Source organism: Haliotis rufescens, unplaced genomic scaffold (genome assembly GCF_023055435.1).
Source record: "Haliotis rufescens isolate VD_foot unplaced genomic scaffold, xgHalRufe1.0.p SCAF_1, whole genome shotgun sequence".
Lineage (NCBI taxonomy): Eukaryota > Metazoa > Mollusca > Gastropoda > Lepetellida > Haliotidae > Haliotis > Haliotis rufescens.
The window spans coordinates 10,148,222-10,170,463 of record NW_025963779.1 but is presented as its reverse complement, the minus strand read 5'-3'; the positions used below and the strand labels follow the sequence as shown (position 1 = coordinate 10,170,463).

At 41.1% G+C, this 22,242-nt stretch overlaps 1 protein-coding gene across 1 annotated transcript; it reads left to right on the top strand.

The window, feature by feature from the left end:
- The first annotated feature begins 6 nt into the window (after positions 1–6).
- LOC124147229 (mortality factor 4-like protein 1) lies at positions 7–19,294 on the top strand. Its single transcript, XM_046517884.2, has 12 exons — positions 7–175; positions 974–1,020; positions 2,919–2,986; positions 4,157–4,243; positions 5,357–5,538; positions 7,191–7,312; positions 7,865–7,966; positions 11,474–11,562; positions 12,356–12,455; positions 13,308–13,377; positions 14,447–14,531; positions 18,495–19,294. Exons 1-12 carry the CDS (start codon positions 148–150, stop codon positions 18,577–18,579), a joined length of 1,065 nt encoding a protein of 354 aa, XP_046373840.1. The 5' UTR covers positions 7–147; the 3' UTR covers positions 18,580–19,294.
- The last annotated feature ends 2,948 nt before the right edge of the window (positions 19,295–22,242 follow it).

Here is a 22,242-nt window from a genome sequence, read left to right as displayed (position 1 = left end):
ACGTACACATAAATTGATGACGTAGGACACAATATTTACAGGTGCGCTACATGCATTTGGCGGCATCGAAAAGAAAGAAACCAACAAGTTCAACATTTATACATTTTGTTGACATAGTGTTGGGGACAACGTATTTTGCAGTCAACAATGCCGCCCAAAATGAAGTTCCAAGATGGTAATGTACTTGAATTTACAAAATATGGTGGAATAAACTTTCGAAGATATTGACATCCAGTTTTCGTGCACGATATTGGAGGGGGTTGTTTAAACTTCGTTGAGCAGTGTTCACAAACTCAAAGTGTAAAATCATCGTGAAACTGCGTTACTAATGAAACTGTTTGGCACTAGTCGTTTGGATGCATGTAAATTTAATAATTGATTTATGTGCCTAAGAAGTTCAGATACAAAGTTTGATAGGTGAATACTCATAAACCCAAATGAGATATATAGTGGCATATGTTAAACGGGTCGTTCTGATTTCCGACTCATGTGGTCTTATGTCACCGTAAAACGTTTTTGAAAGGTTTATTCTCGTTATCTATATCTACATTTACGGTTGCATTTTGTATATCCATGTTCTACTGAACATACATCTTTGCACCTTGCAATCTCAATGAACACATCTTCAGGGGCATTTGTATACCATGTATTAACCTTCTTTGATATTTTATCTTGACAGGATATCTTATTTTTGGGTGTCACTTTGAAATTCACTCTGGAACTGCAAGCTATTTATAGACACAAGCCATTTCAACCTATTTTATATATTTTAAATGCATTAACTGTTGTTTTTTTTCAGAATAGAGCATCGTACTGGTATTGTCTTAATTAACATGAGTGCAGTCCTGGATGGTAGATAATCATCACTGCATGGGGCAAGACAGTAACTAAGAGGGCTGAGTTGAACTTTGGGTGATGTTCATGAGGCTCTTCATTTTAGATTATTAAAATATTGCTTTCTGGTTTTTTAAAGGAGAAAAGGTGCTGTGCTTCCATGGACCCCTCCTGTATGAAGCTAAGGTTTGTATGACTAATTGAATATTACAATCATGATGCCAAATGTTCCTTGAGAATCCCTCATGGTAATCATATTACTTAAACACAGAATCATGCAGACAGAAGAACTTGCAACATGGGCATGGCCAACCCTACAGCTAATGTATGTGTAAATCAAATAACTTTTTGAGCAATTGAGTTTTTACTCGAAGGTTTCTTTTTTAATTTGGTTATTACATTTTTCATTGGGTAACCAATATTTTTTTTCACTCCTCTATTCATCCCTCTATTGTTTTTTTTTCCAAGATCAGTAAGCATTTTGAGATTTTAAAAAATGAAATGTATATAACGGTTCTAAATATATGCTTGAAAGTAAAGTAGCTCCGTTGTACGTAGCTGGAAAAGCTTCATTGGGTATTTACGCCTGCTGTTTTCAAACAATTGAGTTTTTATTTTATGCATGCTATTCTGTACGCAAGTTTAATGTAAGTAATTGGGTTTTGAATAGTTTTGTGGGGTATTTTACGCAAATATGCGGCTTATCTGTAGCTCTGTGTAGATGGTTATTTGATTATTTGCAGGCCCCATCATAAAGCTAGAGTAATGCTGTGTACAGCAGTAAACATCAAACACCCACACACAGCTTAACAAGAGCAATGGTCCATTATGACCTGTTCAGCTGGTCTGATTTGACTGGTACCCCATGCGCCATTATTATAAGGCATCACAAAGATAAGAATGTTTTATTTACATGAATTCCATTTAATTCTTTACATGGTGTCAGTTCACAGATCAGATGACCAAACATTTCACAATAAATACCATTGTTTAATGACATTTAATTTAAGAAGAGTTTCTTTTCTGACTGCAGTGTCTGTAAATGTTTCAGCAATAACAACTAGGTTAATATGGGAAGGGAAGTAACTCTTACAGTTGTCACACAAAGCAATACTCCAAGCGGCCTTGTCACCTAACAGCTCCTATGTTTTCATGTGTTTATTTTTTATTTAATGTCCACGATTTTGAAAGAAAGAGATATATTTGTCAAACATATATTTAATAAAAGAGGCCTGATCAGCTGCCGAATTCATAGAAATTAACATGATGAGGAATACTCCCCTCTTGACATAGCTGAGTCTCCAACAACTTTTTTATTGCATCTGACCAGTCATCATTGTATGTTTATCATCTGTTTATATTACAAACATTACCACATTACTACATCCCCAAAACCTGACCTGACTTTACCTTTCAAGTCAAATGCTTGAATTTGTCATATACTACTCCAAAGTAGTGAAACTTCTGAAGAACACCTGATTTTTTTTTATATGACTAACGTTAATCTGTCATACCATGACAGATTGACTGTAGCCATATGAAATAAATCGGGTTTTCTTTAACTTCTATTGAGCAGGGGGCACAGGTGACCTAGTAGTCTAGGGCTCCACGATTCTCTGTGCAGAGTTGCGTCCCCTAGGCATGCCAGAAATCCGTGATTGTGGGTTCGAATCCAAGTTCGCCACGATTATGTTACCGGGTTTTCCAGCACCATACCCATTCTCGTGGGTTTCACCTAAGTGGTAAGCGTCTAACACCTGCATCACTTCAGGCTTTCCTCCCTCATTAAGCTGAGACGCTGTGGTACAACTGGAAAACTGGAAAAAAGCGGCATTAAACCCAACTCACTCACTCACTCTTTTGAGCAGTATTTTTCATGAATTTTCTGCAAGATGATTTTGCTGATATCTGATTGAACTTCAAGCCAACTATTTTACAATTTCTGGAGGTTCCAGGAAATCTGCTTGTTATCATGGTTATGGCGATAGTGTGCTGCTTGAACTAGTAATCATGGTTAAGTGTCTTGCAGTCACTGTATGTGCAGTGTTCAGTGACAGTTAAATGTATGCTTGGTTTCCTTCCAGTGTGTCAAGTATGAAGTAAAAGAGAAGATCACCCGCTATTTCATCCATTACAACGGATGGAACAAAAAGTGAGTTAGAAGTAGCAGAATATATGTATAGTTAACATGCCTAAGCTTCCAGTTCTGTTGTAAACAAGAATATTTTGTGTGTATTTTCAATTTGATTCTTGTTTCAAGACAATGTCATTAAAATCAGATCTTAGTTCTCGCTACCGCTAAACAAAGATCAGAGGACATCCCATTACGGGTCACTTCAGACCGACCTTGTGCAAACTTTGACCGACCAATGGAATGACTGACAAGAAGTTGACATTAGCCAATCAGAAGGTAGCTTTCTCATGCTTTATGGCACTAGTTTCAAATTGGCGACTACGCTTCGAAACATATTTTGACAAATTCTTAATAAAAAAATTGAAACCTGAACAAAAGAACATTCTGGAATGGCTAATAGATGGTCTAGATTGTATGGATTCAGTCGTTAAGCCTGTAACTATCGTTCAGAATACCCTGTGTTTAAGTTTTCGAGGTTGCATGATTCTAAATCACATTCCGACTGTCACTTTCATGATCTGGTAAGCGGTGCTCTGATTGGTCGAATGAAAGGTTGTTCTGATGTGACCCCTAATGGGATGTCCTCAGATCTTTGTTTAGCGGTAGCAAGAACTAAGATCTGATGTTAATGAGATTGGTTTCTAGATCACTGTGCCAAGATTTGTGTGTCTGTCTGTGTGTGGGCCACCCAACATCCGAAACCATTCAATCCTCAAAGGAAGCACAGGGACATGCATCCCTTGAAAAGATTTTAATGCAAGAATTAGAGACCCTTTTAAACATATTTCTTGTTGTATTTTAAGCTGGATAAGGGAATAGATTTTGTCAAATCAATGAGATGAAACAAGTCTGAATGTAATAATGCGTAAGCAGACTTCTGCTATGATATTCCACCCGATCCAACAATTTAATCATCATAGACACTCAGTCAAGCTTGGTTTCTCACATTGTAGACCGATCAGAATTTTGATAGCCATGGGCCATCGGTCTACCGTTCGTTTCGCAAACTGCTTTCTTAATGTCCCTTTTTGTCTGTTCTTTGAATGCTTCACACTGTCTAAATGGCCTAGGGACAATTCAGTTCAGTTCCGGGATGTCTTTTATATTTACTGCGATGTGTCTAGGGATTGCAAAGATCAGTAAGATATGTTTATCATTATGACTACAACCGCTCTGGTTTTCTTTCAGCTGGGACGAATGGGTGCCTGAAAGTCGAGTTCTCAAATTCAATGAAGCTAGTTTGCAGAAACAGAAAGAATTATTAAAAGCTCATGGGTATGTTGGAAACATGACTATTCTGTGTAGTCTTTCAAACCAACACCATCAGAACAACAGACAGATAGAGAAGCTCATCCTTGTGTATTTTATCTCCTTGGATATACTGTTTGATTTCTCCCAACCGAAGCCGCGAATAGCTGGAATATTGCTGATGCGGCTTAAAGTAACATTTACTCATTACTCTCCCAAGCGATATCTCCTGTGGGAGCCAGTTTTGGATGATAAAATCAACAGCTAGTTGCCTTGAAAGGCTGATATTTTTGTTTGTTCCCTTGTGCAGGACAACATCATACCTGGCTTTGTGATGCACTTTATATTTCAATACATATTTGTGATATTAGTTTTGTTTTGTTTGTTTGTTTGTTGTTTAACGCCGCACTCAGCTATATGACGGCGGTCTGTAAATAATCGAGTCTGGACCAGACAATCCAGTGATTGACATCATGAGCATCGATCCACGCAATTGGGATACGATGACAGATGTTAGTTTTAAGTTGATCCCAGTTAGTATTATCGGCTCATTCACATTTTTAAGATTATTGCCAGTAAACCAGTATCAAGTCTAATCTTCCTGATCTTGCCTTGTCGAACACTGACATTTGATGGCAAAGATTAATTATTTACTTTTGACTTCTTGGTATTCCTATGAAATTTACATATGAACAGCATGTTAGTTCAGTTTCTCAGAGACAACTGTCATTATATTGTGAATATGAAAGTACTGTTTAAGCATCTTAGGGCCCTGTGAAGATTTGGGTAAGCATTGGTCCTCTGCAACCTGTGATTGTAGTATGAGGCGACAAACAGGATAGAGTGGTCAGAATCGCTGACTTGGTTGATTCAGGTCATTGTATCCCAATTGTGTAGATCAATGTGCATCATGCCAATCACTGGATTGTCGGGTCCAGTATGGATTGTTTCAGACCACCATCATATTGATGGAATATAGCTGAGTGCTGCACACAGCAACAAACAGACACGTAGTTTAGTTGCTTTTCATTGCAATCATGTTAATCTATGTTATCAGAGCCTGTGCATTGCGAACATGTGTTATGTCAGCTTAGATGCAAACATGTTGAGATGATACACTAAGAGAGATGGTGTTCACAGAGCTGCCAACAAGAAGCTGCGAGCGGCAAAGCGGATGGAAAAAGAAACGGCCAAGAAACAAGAGAAAGACAAGGACAAGGATAAAGACAAGGACAAGGAGAGAGCCTCAACACCCTCCAATGAAAAACAGAAACAGAAGGTCAATAACACCACAGCCAAGGAAGGGAAAGAACAAACATCAGGTACTGCATATCCTACCTCTAAGCATTGAATATATACAGTAGGTGGGTTTGTGACTGCCTCGAGATTGTGTTAATATTTACCTCCTACCTTGATACAGTGCATCTTCCTCCACTATCCTCTATCAAAGCCTAGTTTCTACCCTTGCCACATCAAGAGCACTTTTCTTGGTTTGACCCTGGGGCGGTCGGGTAGCCTAGTGGTTAAAGCGTTCGCTCGTCACGCCGAAGACCTGGGTTGGATTCCTGACATGGGTACAATGTGTGAAGCCCATTTCTGGTGTCCCCCGCCGTGATATTGCTGGAATATTGCTAAAAGCGGCGTAAAACCATACTCACTCACTCACTCACTTGGTTTGACCCTGGTGTCGTGTCGCGTAGATCACGAGTTGTGCGCCTTGTAATGAAAACGTGATATCCAATCAGATTGCTGTTCTTATCTTGTATCGCTTCACAAAGATGGCAACTACCATAGGCAACGACGTAGTCGATCAGATAACGAAAACATTCGTGATTTCATCTCAGACAGAACAATCATATTCATGTCAGCAAAGACAGGCAGTGGTACATCACAGACTGCCTTGATATAGTGTGGATATTAACAACAACCTTGATATAGTGTGGATATTATAGACAGGTCTTGATATAGTGTGGATATTAACAACTACCTTGATATAGTGTGGATATTATAGACAGGTCTTGATATAGTGTGGATATTAACAACAACCTTGATATAGTGTGGATATTATAGACAGGTCTTGATATAGTGTGGATATTAACAACTACCTTGATATAGTGTGGATATCATAGACAGGTCGTGATATAGTATGGATATTAGCAACTACCTTGATATAGTGTGGATATTACCAACTGCCTTGATATAGTGTGGATATTACCGACTACCTTGATATAGTGCGGATATTACCGACTGCCCTGATATAGTGTGGATATTTCCAACTACCTTGATAATAGTGTGAATATTACTGACTACCTTGATATCACTGATGGCGGAGTTAGCCGTACTCATTCACTTGGAGACAAACAGTAGTTCTGAGCTTGCCAAGGGATCTATGCATACACCATGTTTACTAAATGAGTACCATATCTAGAGTGTGTCCACAATCACAAGCTCTTCCGTCGATATAGGGCAAGCTCATTTGTTGACATGGGGAGATCACCCCTACAGCAGTGATAGTTCAATACAAGAAATAGTGGCAGAATGAATAAGCTTCTCTGTTTGAGTCTATTTACTGTTGATCAGGTGGCCCTAAGCAGCTAAGACCTGCATCAGGTGGCTTCCTCTCATATGGGGGCGGTCGGGTAGCCTTGTGGTTAAAGCGTTTGCTCATCACGCCATGTCCCGGGTTCGATTCCCGACATGGGTACAATGTGTGAAGCCCATTTCTGGTGATATTGCTGGAATATTGCTAAAAGCGGCGTAAAACCATACTCAAGTCAGTCAGTCCGCTCATTGTTCAAAGCTGTGTTTAACCACACTCACTAAAGCAGTTTATGTTAAGATGCGTTTGACATGTCTAATAATGTCTATCCACATTTTCTGTGAAGATGGCCTCTGAATATGCAACTGCTGTAGTACTAAATGGTAGTCTACTCAGTGTTTTGATGAACGGATTGCATTTGTCTCACACCTTCAGGTACGTCCACACCTGTACCGCCCCCTCCTCCTCCCGCAGTGGACCCCCCTAAAGCAGAGATACCAACCCCTGCCCCGGAACCAAAGAGAAAGAGAGCCAGAACAGATGCCACTGTAGAATCGGTAAGTCAATACAAATTAGAATTTAGAAATATTTTCTTGCTATCATGCGTGTCTATGATCCGATGTCAGATATCTCAATGGTTCCATTAGAAACAACACTATCGACTGGCTAGTAATGTTTCCAAAAGGCTGGTGTATTATAGAACCCGTCCCTGTAGATTCTGAGTAAGAATACCGTTCCCCAGCAGCCTAAGAGCTGACTAAATGGATCATGTCGTCAGGCTCAGAAACATGTTTGATTGCATGTCATCATATCCCAATTGTGTGGATAGATACTCATGATGTCAGTCACTTGATTGTTTGGTTCAGCTGCACACAGCAATATTCCAGCTATATGATGGAAGTCTGTCAACAATCCAGTGATTTGCATTATGAGCATTGATCAACGCAACCCGGTCTATTTAGTCAGCCTATATTCTCATCAGACGCCCACAATCCTCACCAATTAAGCTTTCATAGGTATGAAATAGATGGAGATAGTGTGTCCTATTTTGCACCCCAACACAATGTGCCTTTTGATCTCCCTGTAAACTGAATTGTCCAATGTTCCAGGATGAGTCCTTCACGTCAAAGATTGAGGTGAAGATCCGCGTCCCAGAGGAGCTGAAGCAATGGCTGGTTGATGACTGGGACCTGATAACTAGACAGAAAATGGTCAGAACTCAGATAGGCATGTCTTGGTCATGTGTGAAGAGATTAGTTTTGTTGTTGCAGCAGCCTACCTAACCAGTTTTGTCTCGTGACATGGGTGTCATAAAACTATGATGGATAGATCAGTGGTTAAAGAGATAGCTTGTCAGACATGGGTTCGATTCCCCACATGGGTACTGATGTATTTTCTAAGTTGACACTGCCGATTATTGCACTTGCCCAAGGTAAATTAAAGGATATTGTTCCCACTTGCCAGGCACTTTATTTTCACTTTTAGGGCAAGTTGGGTATAACAATTGAACACCCCTGGTACTTGACTTATTGTGATGCATATGGCTGGTGGCTTAAAATCATCCTCACTCACTCACAGATCTAGTGCATTTTGCTATGCAGGAATGTTTGGAAGTTTTATGTTTTATGTTCATTTCATGGGCAACAAGATGGACTTGGGTTCGGATGAGGGTAGGGTGTGTTTCTGGTGTAAAACTCATAAAATGTTCATTATTTCTTTGTGAAACTATGCACATGAAGCAAGTGCTGAAATGGTGCCTTTTGCTGTTCATGATATTTTAGAATTTGATCTTTTGCAAGTCTGGGGCGGTCGGGTAGCCTAGTGGTTAAAGCCTTCGCTCGTCACACCGAAGACCCGGGTTGGATTCTCGACATGGGTACAGTGTGTGAAGCCCATTTCTGGTGTCCCCCGTCGTGATATTGCTGGAATATTGCTAAAAGCGGCGTAAAACCCAACTCACTCACTCACTCTTTTGCAAGTCTAAGGGAGTAGTACTTTACGGAGCATTACCCATTCAATATTTCTCGATGAAACTTGGTAAGCACATCAGATAACATGCATCATTGTAACAAGTTGATTAATGAAGTCTGTACTGAAGAGGTTCTAAGGTTTGACATATCCTGCTATATAGGCTGTATGTAACATCTATACAGGCTGTATGTAACATCTATACAGGCTGTATGTAACATCTATACAGGCTGTATGTAACATCTATACATGCTGCATGTAACATCTATACAGGCTGTATGTAACATCTATACAGGCTGTATGTAACATCTATACAGGCTGTATGTAACATCTATACAGGCTGTATGTAACATCTATACAGGCTGTATGTAACATCTATACAGGCTGTATGTAACATCTATACATGCTGCATGTAACATCTATACAGGCTGTATGTAACATCTATACAGGCTGTATGTAACATCTATACAGGCTGTATGTAACATCTATACAGGCTGTATGTAACATCTATACAGGCTGTATGTAACATCTATACAGGCTGTATGTAACATCTATGTAGGCTGTATGTAACATCTATGTAGGCTGTATGTAACATCTATACAGGCTGTATGTAACATCTATACAGGCTGTATGTAACATCTATGTAGGCTGTATGTAACATCTATGTAGGCTGTATGTAACATCTATGTAGGCTGTATGTAACATCTATACAGGCTGTATGTAACATCTATACAGGCTGTATGTAACATCTATACAGGCTGTATGTAACATCTATACAGGCTGTATGTAACATCTATACATGCTGCATGTAACATCTATACATGCTGTATGTAACATCTATACAGGCTGTATGTAACATCTATACAGGCTGTATGTAACATCTATACAGGCTGTATGTAACATCTATACAGGCTGTATGTAACATCTATACAGGCTGTATGTAACATCTATGTAGGCTGTATGTAACATCTATGTAGGCTGTATGTAACATCTATCCAGGCTGTATGTAACATCTATGTAGGCTGTATGTAACATCTATGTAGGCTGTATGTAACATCTATACAGGCTGTATGTAACATCTATACAGGCTGTATGTAACATCTATACAGGCTGTATGTAACATCTATGTAGGCTGTATGTAACATCTATGTAGTATGTAACATCTATGTAGGTTGTATGTAACATCTATACAGGCTGTATGTAACATCTATGTAGGCTGTATGTAACATCTATGTAGTATGTAACATCTATGTAGGCTGTATGTAACATCTATGTAGGCTGTATGTAACATCTATACAGGCTGTATGTAACATCTATACAGGCTGTATGTAACATCTATACAGGCTGTATGTAACATCTATACAGGCTGTATGTAACATCTATACAGGCTGTATGTAACATCTATACATGCTGTATGTAACATCTATGTAGGCTGTATGTAACATCTATACAGGCTGTATGTAACATCTATGTAGGCTGTATGTAACATCTATACAGGCTGTATGTAACATCTATATAGGCTGTATGTAACATCTATGTAGGCTGTATGTAACATCTATGTAGGCTGTATGTAACATCTATGTAGTATGTAACATCTATATAGGCTGTATGTAACATCTATACAGGCTGTATGTAACATCTATACAGGCTGTATGTAACATCTATACAGGCTGTATGTAACATCTATACAGGCTGTATGTAACATCTATACAGGCTGTATGTAACATCTATACAGGCTGTATGTAACATCTATGTAGTATGTAACATCTATGTAGGCTGTATGTAACATCTATGTAGGCTGTATGTAACATCTATACAGGCTGCATGTAACATCTATACAGGCTGTATGTAACATCTATGTAGGCTGTATGTAACATCTATACATGCTGTATGTAACATCTATACAGGCTGTATGTAACATCTATGTAGGCTGTATGTAACATCTATACAGGCTGTATGTAACATCTATACAGGCTGTATGTAACATCTATACAGGCTGTATGTAACATCTATACAGGCTGTATGTAACATCTATACAGGCTGTATGTAACATCTATGTAGGCTGTATGTAACATCTATGTAGTATGTAACATCTATGTAGGCTGTATGTAACATCTATACAGGCTGTATGTAACATCTATGTAGGCTGTATGTAACATCTATGTAGGCTGTATGTAACATCTATACAGGCTGTATGTAACATCTATACAGGCTGTATGTTACATCTATGTAGGCTGTATGTAACATCTATACAGGCTGTATGTAACATCTATGTAGGCTGTATGTAACATCTATGTAGGCTGTATGTAACATCTATACAGGCTTTATGTAACATCTATACAGGCTGTATGTAACATCTATACAGGCTGTATGTAACATCTATACAGGCTGTATGTAACATCTATGTAGGCTGTATGTAACATCTATACAGGCTGTATGTAACATCTATGTAGGCTGTATGTAACATCTATACAGGCTGTATGTAACATCTATACAGGCTGTATGTAACATCTATACAGGCTGTATGTAACATCTATACAGGCTGTATGTAACATCTATACAGGCTGTATGTAACATCTATGTAGGCTGTATGTAACATCTATACAGGCTGTATGTAACATCTATACAGGCTGTATGTAACATCTATACAGGCTGTATGTAACATCTATACAGGCTGTATGTAACATCTATACAGGCTGTATGTAACATCTATGTAGGCTGTATGTAACATCTATACTCATGTGTTTCAGCTGGTCACCCTCCCAGCCAGGCAGACAGTTGAAAATATCTTGGATGAGTACGTGAAGACAAAAACATCCAAGGCCAATAACCCCAACAAGTAAGTTTTCTCTTTTAACCGAGCCCTAAAACTCCATTTGTCCGCTCGTATTGACAAGGGGCAGCATGTGCAGAGCGAGAAAGAATGCAAGGTAATTTTGAACCTGAAATATGTTTCATCTCTCGCACGATCTAAGTAATAACAACCAAATACAAATACAAATAAATTTTTATGGAAGAAATGTTTTGTGCTCTGTCTTAGAGCTTGCATTGTATTGGGAGATCTAATATAACGTCTTAATCTCAGTTCCTTCATTGATTTTTATAAAGCTGGAACACGTTTGACTATGCCATTAAACAACATTCATTCATTAATTCACTTGAAATGTTTTTCATAAATGATCATGTTAATACTAACGCACAATTGGAAGAGTGAAGGAGACTTTAGGATACCAAGGAGACATTAGGATACAAATTCTATTCACAAAACCTGGTTGATGTATTGTGTAGGACATGATACCAACTTGCACCACGTGGTACTGGGTCGCATTCATGCCCACACAAATGGCTATTGGCTTGGCTGCTCAGGGCTTAAACTTCAATTTTCTTTACATGGGCAGTGTGTGATAGCCATTCATGGGTTGATTTTGCTGAAACATTGCTAAAAATTCCTCCCCACTCACTTTGTCATTAACATTGTTACTGAACAATTACAATCGACTGAAGATTTTTGCACTCTGCTATATTTTGCTGGTACATGTAGCTGTGGCCATGACCATTGACGACTTTGGAAAATACCTGCTTCTCATTGGTCAATGAGAGGTTTCAAATCACTTGTTTCCTCTGTTGTACAGAGACGCTGTGATTGAAATGTCCCATGGTATCCAGGAGTACTTCAATGTCATGCTGGGCACACAGCTGCTCTACAAGTTCGAGAGACCACAATATGGAGAGGTAAATAGCAATGTCCATGTGTTATATCTTCACAATATGTAGTTTAATTGCTTTATTAATGTACTGGCTAATCAATTGCAAACATGCTCAGAATGGAAACAAGTCCCCTGACTGACAGAAATCATCTAATAACGCTACTCACACCATGTACACAATGTCATTTAATTCAGGTCTAAAGTTTTTACTACCGATAAACAATGATCTCAGGACATCCCATTACTGGTCACATCAGTCCTTTTTGCGAACCTTGACCAACCAATGAAATGACTGACACGAAGTCAACGTTAGCCAATGAAAAGGCTGCTTTCTCAAGTTATACTGCACAAATTTCAAACAAGCTACATACAAGCCACACTACGCTTTGAACAATATTTGGACAAAGTTTTTGATTCATAATTTGAAAACTGAACACAAGAATATTCAGGAATGTCTAAAAGATGGCCGAGACTGTATGGCAGGATTTCCACGGGCTATGCAAAGTCTCTTCTGGTCAAATGTTTATCTCATTGAGCAAGAGATAGATGATGATTTTGACTTAATCAGTTGTACAATCCGTGCCTGAAATCAGTCGTTTGGGATACCCAATGTTAACCTTTTCAAGGTTTCATGATCTTTCTTTAGCGGTAGCAAAAACTAAGATCTGATTTTAATAAGATTGACCATGTACACTGGATATGTTGAATAATTTGATTGGTTTATGTGTAACAGCAGGATCAGGTTTTGGTCTTAAATGCCTCATTGTACACTGAGTGATGAAACCAGAAACAATTACTTAGGTTATTCAAAAAGAAAGCGAGCTTCAAATAACTTCTGTTGATTGACTGAATAGCACTGATTGTCTCTTGTCCCCAGATTTTATCAGAAAAGGGTGACTCCACTATGTGCAGCATCTATGGAGCTGTGCATCTTCTACGCTTGTTCGGTACGTAGAATTGTTGATCTGGGTGCCGTTGTACAAAGCGATCTTAGCGCCAAGGTGATCGTAACTACCATACCTTAATTAACATAGACTTATGACAGTCGTAGCGCTAGGTTGTTTTGTACAACGGCACCCAGTCTTGCAATTTAACACAAAAATATTGTAATAAATTTTTGCAAAGATATTACATCATATGATATCAGTGATGAAACCACTTCCTTAATTTCTTTCATATGAATGTGGTGACACAACCAATAGGAAACAAACAAAGGAATGAGCACATGTTCTTCACTCTAATGTCCTCCTGCAAACGTCAGTAAACTGTACACAGGTGGCACGGGTGGCCTAGTTATCTTAGGCGCCACGATTCGCTTTGCAGAGTTGCATCCCTTGGGCACGCCAGAATCCTATGATTGTGGGTTCAAGGTTTCTAGGTTTGTCAGCACCATACCTGTGCTCGTGGGTTTCACCTGAAGTGGTAAACGTCACTTCGATCTTTCCTCCCACATTAAGCTGACACACCGTGATATAACTGGAATACTGTTAAAAGTGGCTTTAAACCCAACTCACTCACTCTCTGTAAACTGTACACACATTTGAACATTTCATACCTCCAGTTGTCATGTTTAGTCTCCGGCAACATCAGATGTGCTACCATTAAGCATCACTTTATATTAAGGTAATGCAGTCAGGGATTTATCTGGACCTACTCAGAGGCTGATATTCACCCACAAGTCTGAAGCAATTGTCAGTACAAATTCCCAAATACATTACATAAAGTGTATGTGTATTGCCACGTTATGTCATTATTATAGTGACTAATGTCATAGCTTTGGCAGAGGTGACTTGCATTTCCCTGACAAGACTACAAATAGCTAGAGGCAACTTTAATGTTCAGTTTTACATTTTGGCACCGAATTCAAGAAAATAAGGACCTTTCAGAAAGTTCCAATTATGAACAAAATGATGGTTTTCCCTATTTTATTTGCCAAGGGCAGTTAGTTTGGAGTCCTTGATGACTCAGTGGCAGTGTATGTGAAGTATGCATGTAACACTGGACGTGTGTTTTCAGTGAAGCTGGGAGGGATGCTGGCCTACACGGCGCTGGATGAGAAGAGTGTGCAGCTTCTCCTCACCCACATCCATGACTTCCTCAAGTAAGTCCTGAGAGGGTATCATATGTCCCTGTCATTCAAAGAAAGTTTCCATCTCCTACGCTTTTATACATTGCATATTTGTCATTTTAATTGTGGCTTATTATGTACAATTGTTGGCGAATGAAGGGATGGTGTTAATCCTGCTGGGGTCAATGCAGGTAGCAAAGGTACTGTAAGTCCCCTCGGTCCCTAGTATGGGGATCTACCTTCTGTAGCTGAGGATCTACAGCTTGTTTTTATCATGTATTGTTAGGTATGGTGACCAGGCACTAGGTATGGTGATATATGTTTATGGTTCTATGCTAGGTTTAAATAAAATCTGTGATAAGTCTAGTTATTTTACTGTCTTTCCACGACAGGTTTTTATAGTCTAAATATATTTATTTTGAATGTAGTACTTTCTCTCGTCAGGATATGGCTGAAATATTGTCGATGTGACGTTAAATTTTAACTAACACTCCTCAAGTAAATCACAAGAAAGAAGTAGCCCCATGAGCATACCTTAGGGTGAGGATGTGGTGTAAAATGGCTATGTTAATGTTGTTTAGGGTAAAAAAGGACATTTCAACCTTTCAGATTTTCTCCCCAGAAAGTTTTCTATTTTAATATGAACATATGGGCTATTCTTATGATTATCAGGTGATCAAGTGGAACAGAATTGACCAGGGTGGGCTTGGGCTAGTGTTGGAGGCTAGGGCACTGGTGGATCGGGGGGTAAGTTGGAGACTAGGGCACTGGTGGATCGGGGGGAGGTTGGAGACTAGGGCACTGGTGGATCCAGGGGTTAAGTTGGTGACTAGGGCACTGGTGGATCTAGGGGTTAAGTTGGAGACTAGGGCACTGTTGGATCTAGGGGTTAAGTTGGAGACTAGGGCACTGGTGGATCTAGGGGTTAAGTTGGAGACTAGGGCACTGGATGATAAAGAGGGGGGGTAAGTTGGAGACTAGGGCACTGGTGGTGGGGGGTGGTAAGTTGGAGACTAGGGCACTGGTGGATTGGGGGGTTAGGTTGGAGACTAGGGCACTGATGGATCTAGGGGGTTAAGTTTGAGACTAGGGCACTGGTGGATCTGGGGGGATAAGTTGGAGACTAGGGCACTGGTGGATCTGGGGGTTTAGTTGGAGACTAGGGCACTGGTGGATCTAGGGGGTTAAGTTGGAGACTAGGGCACTGGTGGATCTAGGGGTTAAGTGAGAGACTAGGGCACTGGTGGATCTAGGGGTTAAGTGAGAGACTAGGGCACTGGTGGATCTGGGGGTTAAGTTGGAGACTAGGGCACTGGTGGATCTGGGGGTTAAGTTGGAGGCTAGGGCACTGGTGGATCGGGGGGAGGTTGGAGACTAGGGCACTGGTGGATCCAGGGGTTAAGTTGGTGACTAGGGCACTGGTGGATCTAGGGGTTAAGTTGGAGACTAGGGCACTGTTGGATCTAGGGGTTAAGTTGGAGACTAGGGCACTGGTGGATCTAGGGGTTAAGTTGGAGACTAGGGCACTGGATGATCAAGAGGGGGGTAAGTTTGAGACTAGGGCACTGGTGGATCGGGGTGGGGGGTGGTAAGTTGGAGACTAGGGCACTGGTGGATTGGGGGGTTAGGTTGGAGACTAGGGCACTGATGGATCTAGGGGGTTAAGTTTGAGACTAGGGCACTGGTGGATCTGGGGGGATAAGTTGGAGACTAGGGCACTGGTGGATCTGGGGGTTTAGTTGGAGACTAGGGCACTGGTGGATCTAGGGGGTTAAGTTGGAGACTAGGGCACTGGTGGATCTAGGGGTTAAGTGAGAGACTAGGGCACTGGTGGATCTAGGGGTTAAGTGAGAGACTAGGGCACTGGTGGATCTGGGGGTTAAGTTGGAGACTAGGGCACTGGTGGATCTGGGGGTTAAGTTGGAGACTAGGGCACTGGTGGATCTGGGGGTTAAGTTGGAGGCTAGGGCACTGGTGGATCGGGGGGAGGTTGGAGACTAGGGCACTGGTGGATCCAGGGGTTAAGTTGGTGACTAGGGCACTGGTGGATCTAGGGGTTAAGTTGGAGACTAGGGCACTGTTGGATCTAGGGGTTAAGTTGGAGACTAGGGCACTGGTGGATCTAGGGGTTAAGTTGGAGACTAGGGCACTGGATGATCAAGAGGGGGGTAAGTTTGAGACTAGGGCACTGGTGGATCGGGGTGGGGGGTGGTAAGTTGGAGACTAGGGCACTGGTGGATTGGGGGGTTAGGTTGGAGACTAGGGCACTGATGGATCTAGGGGGTTAAGTTTGAGACTAGGGCACTGGTGGATCTGGGGGGATAAGTTGGAGACTAGGGCACTGGTGGATCTGGGGGTTTAGTTGGAGACTAGGGCACTGGTGGATCTAGGGGGTTAAGTTGGAGACTAGGGCACTGGTGGATCTAGGGGTTAAGTGAGAGTCTAGGGCACTGGTGGATCTAGGGGTTAAGTGAGAGACTAGGGCACTGGTGGATCTGGGGGTTAAGTTGGAGACTAGGGCACTGGTGGATCTGGGGGTTAAGTTGGAGACTAGGGCACTGGTGGATCGGGGGGTTAAGTTGGAGACTAGGGCACTGGTGGATCGGGGGGTTAGGTTGGAGACTAGGGCACTGGTGGATCTAGGGGGTTAAGTTGGAGACTAGGGCACTGGTGGATCTAGGGGTTTAGTGAGAGACTAGGGCACTGGTGGATCTAGGGGTTAAGTTGGAGACTAGGGCACTAGTGGATCTGGGGGTTAAGTTGGAGACTAGGGCACTGGTGGATCGGGGGGTTAAGTTGGAGACTAGGGCACTGGTGGATCGGGGGGTTAGGTTGGAGACTAGGGCACTGGTGGATCTAGGGGGTTAAGTTGGAGACTAGGGCACTGGTGGATCTAGGGGTTAAGTGAGAGACTAGGGCACTGGTGGATCTGGGGGTTAAGTGAGAGACTAGGGCACTGGTGGATCTAGGGGGTTAAGTTGGAGACTAGGGCACTGGTGGATCTAGGGGGTTAAGTTTGAGACTAGGGCACTGGTGGATCTGGGGGTTAGGTTGGAGACTAGGGCACTGGTGGATCTGGGGGTTAAGTTTGAGACTAGGGCACTGGTGGATCTGGGGGTTAAGTTGGAGACTAGGGCACTGGTGGATCGGGGGGTTAAGTTGGAGACTAGGGCACTGGTGGATCTGGGGGTTAAGTTGGAGACTAGGGCACTGGTGGATCGGGGGGTTAGGTTGGAGACTAGGGCACTGGTGGATCTAGGGGGTTAAGTTTGAGACTAGGGCACTGGTGGATCTGGGGGTTAAGTTGGAGACTAGGGCACTGGTGGATCTAGGGGTTAAGTTGAAGACTAGGGCACTGGTGGATCTAGGGGGGTTAAGTTGGAGATTAGGGCACTCGTTGATCGGGGGGGTATGCGAAACCTAAGATACCTTACATGGCAACCTGTACCTATCATCTCATCATGTGTTTTTGTTCCTTTCATGAATGAGGGCGGAAGGTTGGGGTTCAATTCCCTGGCTGCATCATATCAAAAGATGGTACTTGTTGTTACTCTGCCTGGCGCTCGGCATGAAGGGAATAAAACAAGAGATGCATCTTGAGTTGTCCATGTTCATCTGTGGCATAGTAACTGTGGGTTGGCACTATAAAACCAGTATAAGTCCTGAATGGTACAAGCAGCCAGTCACATGTAGTCGGGCAGTGATGTATGTTGTGTGAGTGAAATAATCTTGACCGCAATGTGAAATCCCATTCACCTCTCTTCACATCATGAACCCCTCATTTTCAATCCTGGATCTGCTGCTAAGGAGTAGGACATTGAAATTAGATAGTGCAGGGTATATGCAAACATAGAATGTGTTTGAAAAGTGTGTTTCAGTGTGGATGTGGTAGTTTACGTGGCATCATTCTCAAGCACTGATTCGGTCATAAAATACCATAAACATTTGTATTTTTGAGAGTTAATTTGTTTCAATCTTTTAAATTCTGTTTTCCAGATACCTACACAAAAACTCGTCGACATTATTCAGTCTGAATGATTTTTTTGTGGCCCCTCCTGAGTACCACAGGAAAGCAATATGACAGACTTACCTCCCCTGTGAAGACGACAATTCCCCCATTACTGTCAATGTTGACGAAGGTCGCAAAGTGAGATTAAGGTGACATGAGTGAAACATCAGCAGCAGAATTTCATACATCAATTGTGCATCATGTCTCGCTGATGTTTGTGTCTGCCAGTAACAGAGCTGCATGAAGACAAAAGATGTTACATCTTCACCAAAGACGTTTATGTATACTGAACAAATATAGTAAGGGATCATACATATTTCGGGGGACTCAGTTTCATAAAATATGTTCCCATATTCATTATCCCTAACTTTTTTTTGCTCAGTTTATGATTAATGAAAAAATCTGTTGTTAAAACTAAACAAAGATTTGCACACAATTCGAGATATTGACGATATCATTTCACCAAGAAGTACATTCATATTCATTCATGGTGTAATAACCGAATATTTCCCTGAAGGTTAATACACATCATATTCATGATCCTGATCAAGCTGTAAACTGTCCCGTGAGTGTATTCTGGCATGAATATTCTGGTTGGTGTGTACAAGAAATGACTTGGAATCTTGTTTTCAATGGACATTAATCATCATCATCCAAACAAGTCCTGTTCCAAGTAGTTTTGCAAGCTATTCATATTGTATATATTCTTATGCTGATGTGGAAGATGGAGTGCATGCTGTAGGAAGATGGCAAACTGTGAATAAAGCGGTGTGTCATCTCACATTTACCTGTTGTCTGTTTTCAAATACTGATGTTGGCATTTCGGATTGAATACGTGACAGTAGCTCTGATTCAGTAATTTCACAAAAACACTTGAGACTGATAAGAGTAAGTGAGTTGGCTTTGAACAGTATTCCAGTTATATCACGGCATGTCAGCTTAATGTGGGAGGAAAGCCCAAAGAGATGCAGGCCTGATGTGATGACTTTGATGAAACCCATGAGCATTGGTATTGTGGCGAACCAGGATTCGAACCCACAGTCATAGGTTTCTGGTATGTCAAAGAAACACATCTCTGCACGGCAAATTGCGGCGTGTTAGATGACAGGGCCACCTTTGCCCTGGGACTATTAGAAAGTTTTGTGTATATTTGCATCACAGCTACTCATTTGACACTCTATTCGAACAGTCAGAACCTCTAATAGTGTCATACAGATCATAAACTTAATGGAGGCAAAAGGGGTGGCTGGGCAGCATTGAGGTTAAAGTGCTTGCCCATGAAGTTGAAGACCCTTTTTTTTTATCCCCGCAGGGATGCAATGTTTGATATTGCTGGAATATGTGGAAAACTGTACTTGCTGGCTAATATAGGCATAAAACAAGTGGCATTGTGATTTGAATAAAAGGGCTGCTCTTTCTTCAGCTTTACCATGTGGCTGATGACAGCTGCTTGACAGGGTGTTGTATTAAATACTGAAATAAGGTCACATTCAATTGGACGCAACATACTTGTTTGGGCAAATGCATTAACTGCACTAGTGAGGGAATTGGGTTTAATGGTATTTTGTACAGTATTTCAGGTATAAACCCTGGTAGGAAAACCTGAAGTGGTTCAACTTTTGACCTTGTTGAAGCCCACAATCACACCAAGAAACAATATCGGGGAATTCGAACACACCATCGTAGGTTTCAGGTACACCTGGAGGATGCATTCACAGGGGAAGACTGTTTTCTTTACATCCAGACTCGAGAAAAACAGTCCCCTAGCACCTCAATACTTAAAGGAGTACTAAAATCAGCGTTAGAAACTAACAGTTCTAGTCCACTTGTTAATATAACATATGGCAAAACCCTTAAACAGGGTAAATTTCTATTAGTCCTTAGGATATCTTAACTATTTGACAGTTTTGCAAGGACTACAGGACTTGTGCCAATTTCTAACGCTGAAAATGGACACTGCTGAGCATTGATCCCAGGCTAAAGTACTGTCGGAAATGCTAGAAAACTGCACAGACTGATGTTATTGAAATATCGAGTAACTACCGATCGCCCTACCTGTGGTTTGAAGTATTTCAGTCACAAGGAGCCTTATCAACAAGTTGACAGGAGACAGATTCGTATGAAAACACAAGTTTACATTTATTCTAAGTCCAATCATGACAGTGTGAAACGGACTATAGAAATATGTGCACATGACTCATAAAACATCTAATCCACACACAAAAATCATTTTTCAGAAAATTCTAGATGTGCATCTTCTAAATTGACAAAATGACGTGCTCCCATGATGCTTGTTACATTACACTTGCATAGCCATAACCATGGTACACGATATGGAGTCTGTACTGGGAAAAGTTCTTTACAATTTAGAGAGATAGGGGGAAACCATTTATTTATTTAGATAGGGTGATTTACCGAACTGCCCAAACTATGGGGTTTTCAATTCATACCATCAAGTCTACGGTATAAGAAAACAAAACAAGTATAAGGGTGGTCTAAAAAACAAAACTCGGAAGTAAAAGGATATTAGACAGCTTTGTTACAGGGTGATTAGGCGTATAGTGTACAAGCTTTTTGAGCGGAAGGTAACCCTGACTTGTAGTAGAATTTTAGAGGAATTAAAGATCCAATTAATGTTTCCCGGACTGCACTAACTCTCCAAGAGATGGGATTATGATACACTGCACGTGTCGATGGCGGAGCACTTTTCAGGGGAAAATATTCAATCCTGTCTATGAGGTCACATTATCTCCGAACCATTCATAACTATCAGTCAGGGCGTCCAGATAATTTACTTTTGTGAATCATTCCACCGACTACACGTGGCTGTCGGCAGATGGACAAAAAGCACCCATGGTACCATCAGGTAAAGGTAAATGTGTCATTGTTTTGCACAACGCAACCTATGATATGGGGCTTATTGATGGATGTGTGCTAGTTTTCGAGGCAAAAAAGAAAACTGGTGATTTTCAAAAAGAAATGATAGGAGGTGATGTGTTCCTAGACTGGTTGGAACTTCCGCTATTGCCCATTTTAAACAACGCCAATGTTATTGTCATGGGTAACGCCAGTTAATATAACGTCTGGGAATCAGATACTGTCGCCCAAACCATGAGTAGTCCGAAGGCAACCATACAGGAATATATGACATTGTCGACTTCAGACCATATGAAATGAAAGTTCAACTCGTGGAGAAAATTCGGCTGAACAAGAAGCCAGTAAAGTACAAGATGCATGCTGGCAGAACAACACGGTTACGTTGTCTCACGTACGCCAGTCAGACATTGTGAGCTTAACCCTGTTGTGCCCATCTTGGCTAAGTGTAACACAACATTCAAAATTACAGATTCACATACGTAATCTGCGGAGATAAATGCTGCCTCAATAAACCATCTCTAGAACAACAAATACTTCGCGACTTATAATGCAGTATATATCCTAAATTGCTACCCCATCAACGCATGTCAATTAGGTATAATAACAGCAATATTTTGAGACCAACTCAGTGACATTTGCACTTGGGAGAATGCACGGGACGGTGTGAGGTAATTACCTCAGGTTGCAGGCCATTTCATACTTGCATGACAACACACGAATATTTTTTCAGTTTATCATCATTGTACCTGTAAAAGTACATTTTAAGGGTAATCACATTGTCAGATAGGACAGGCTAGATCAGGTCAATTCGCGTTATTTTGATATACCGTATTCGACCTAATAAGCGCCCAGGGCGCT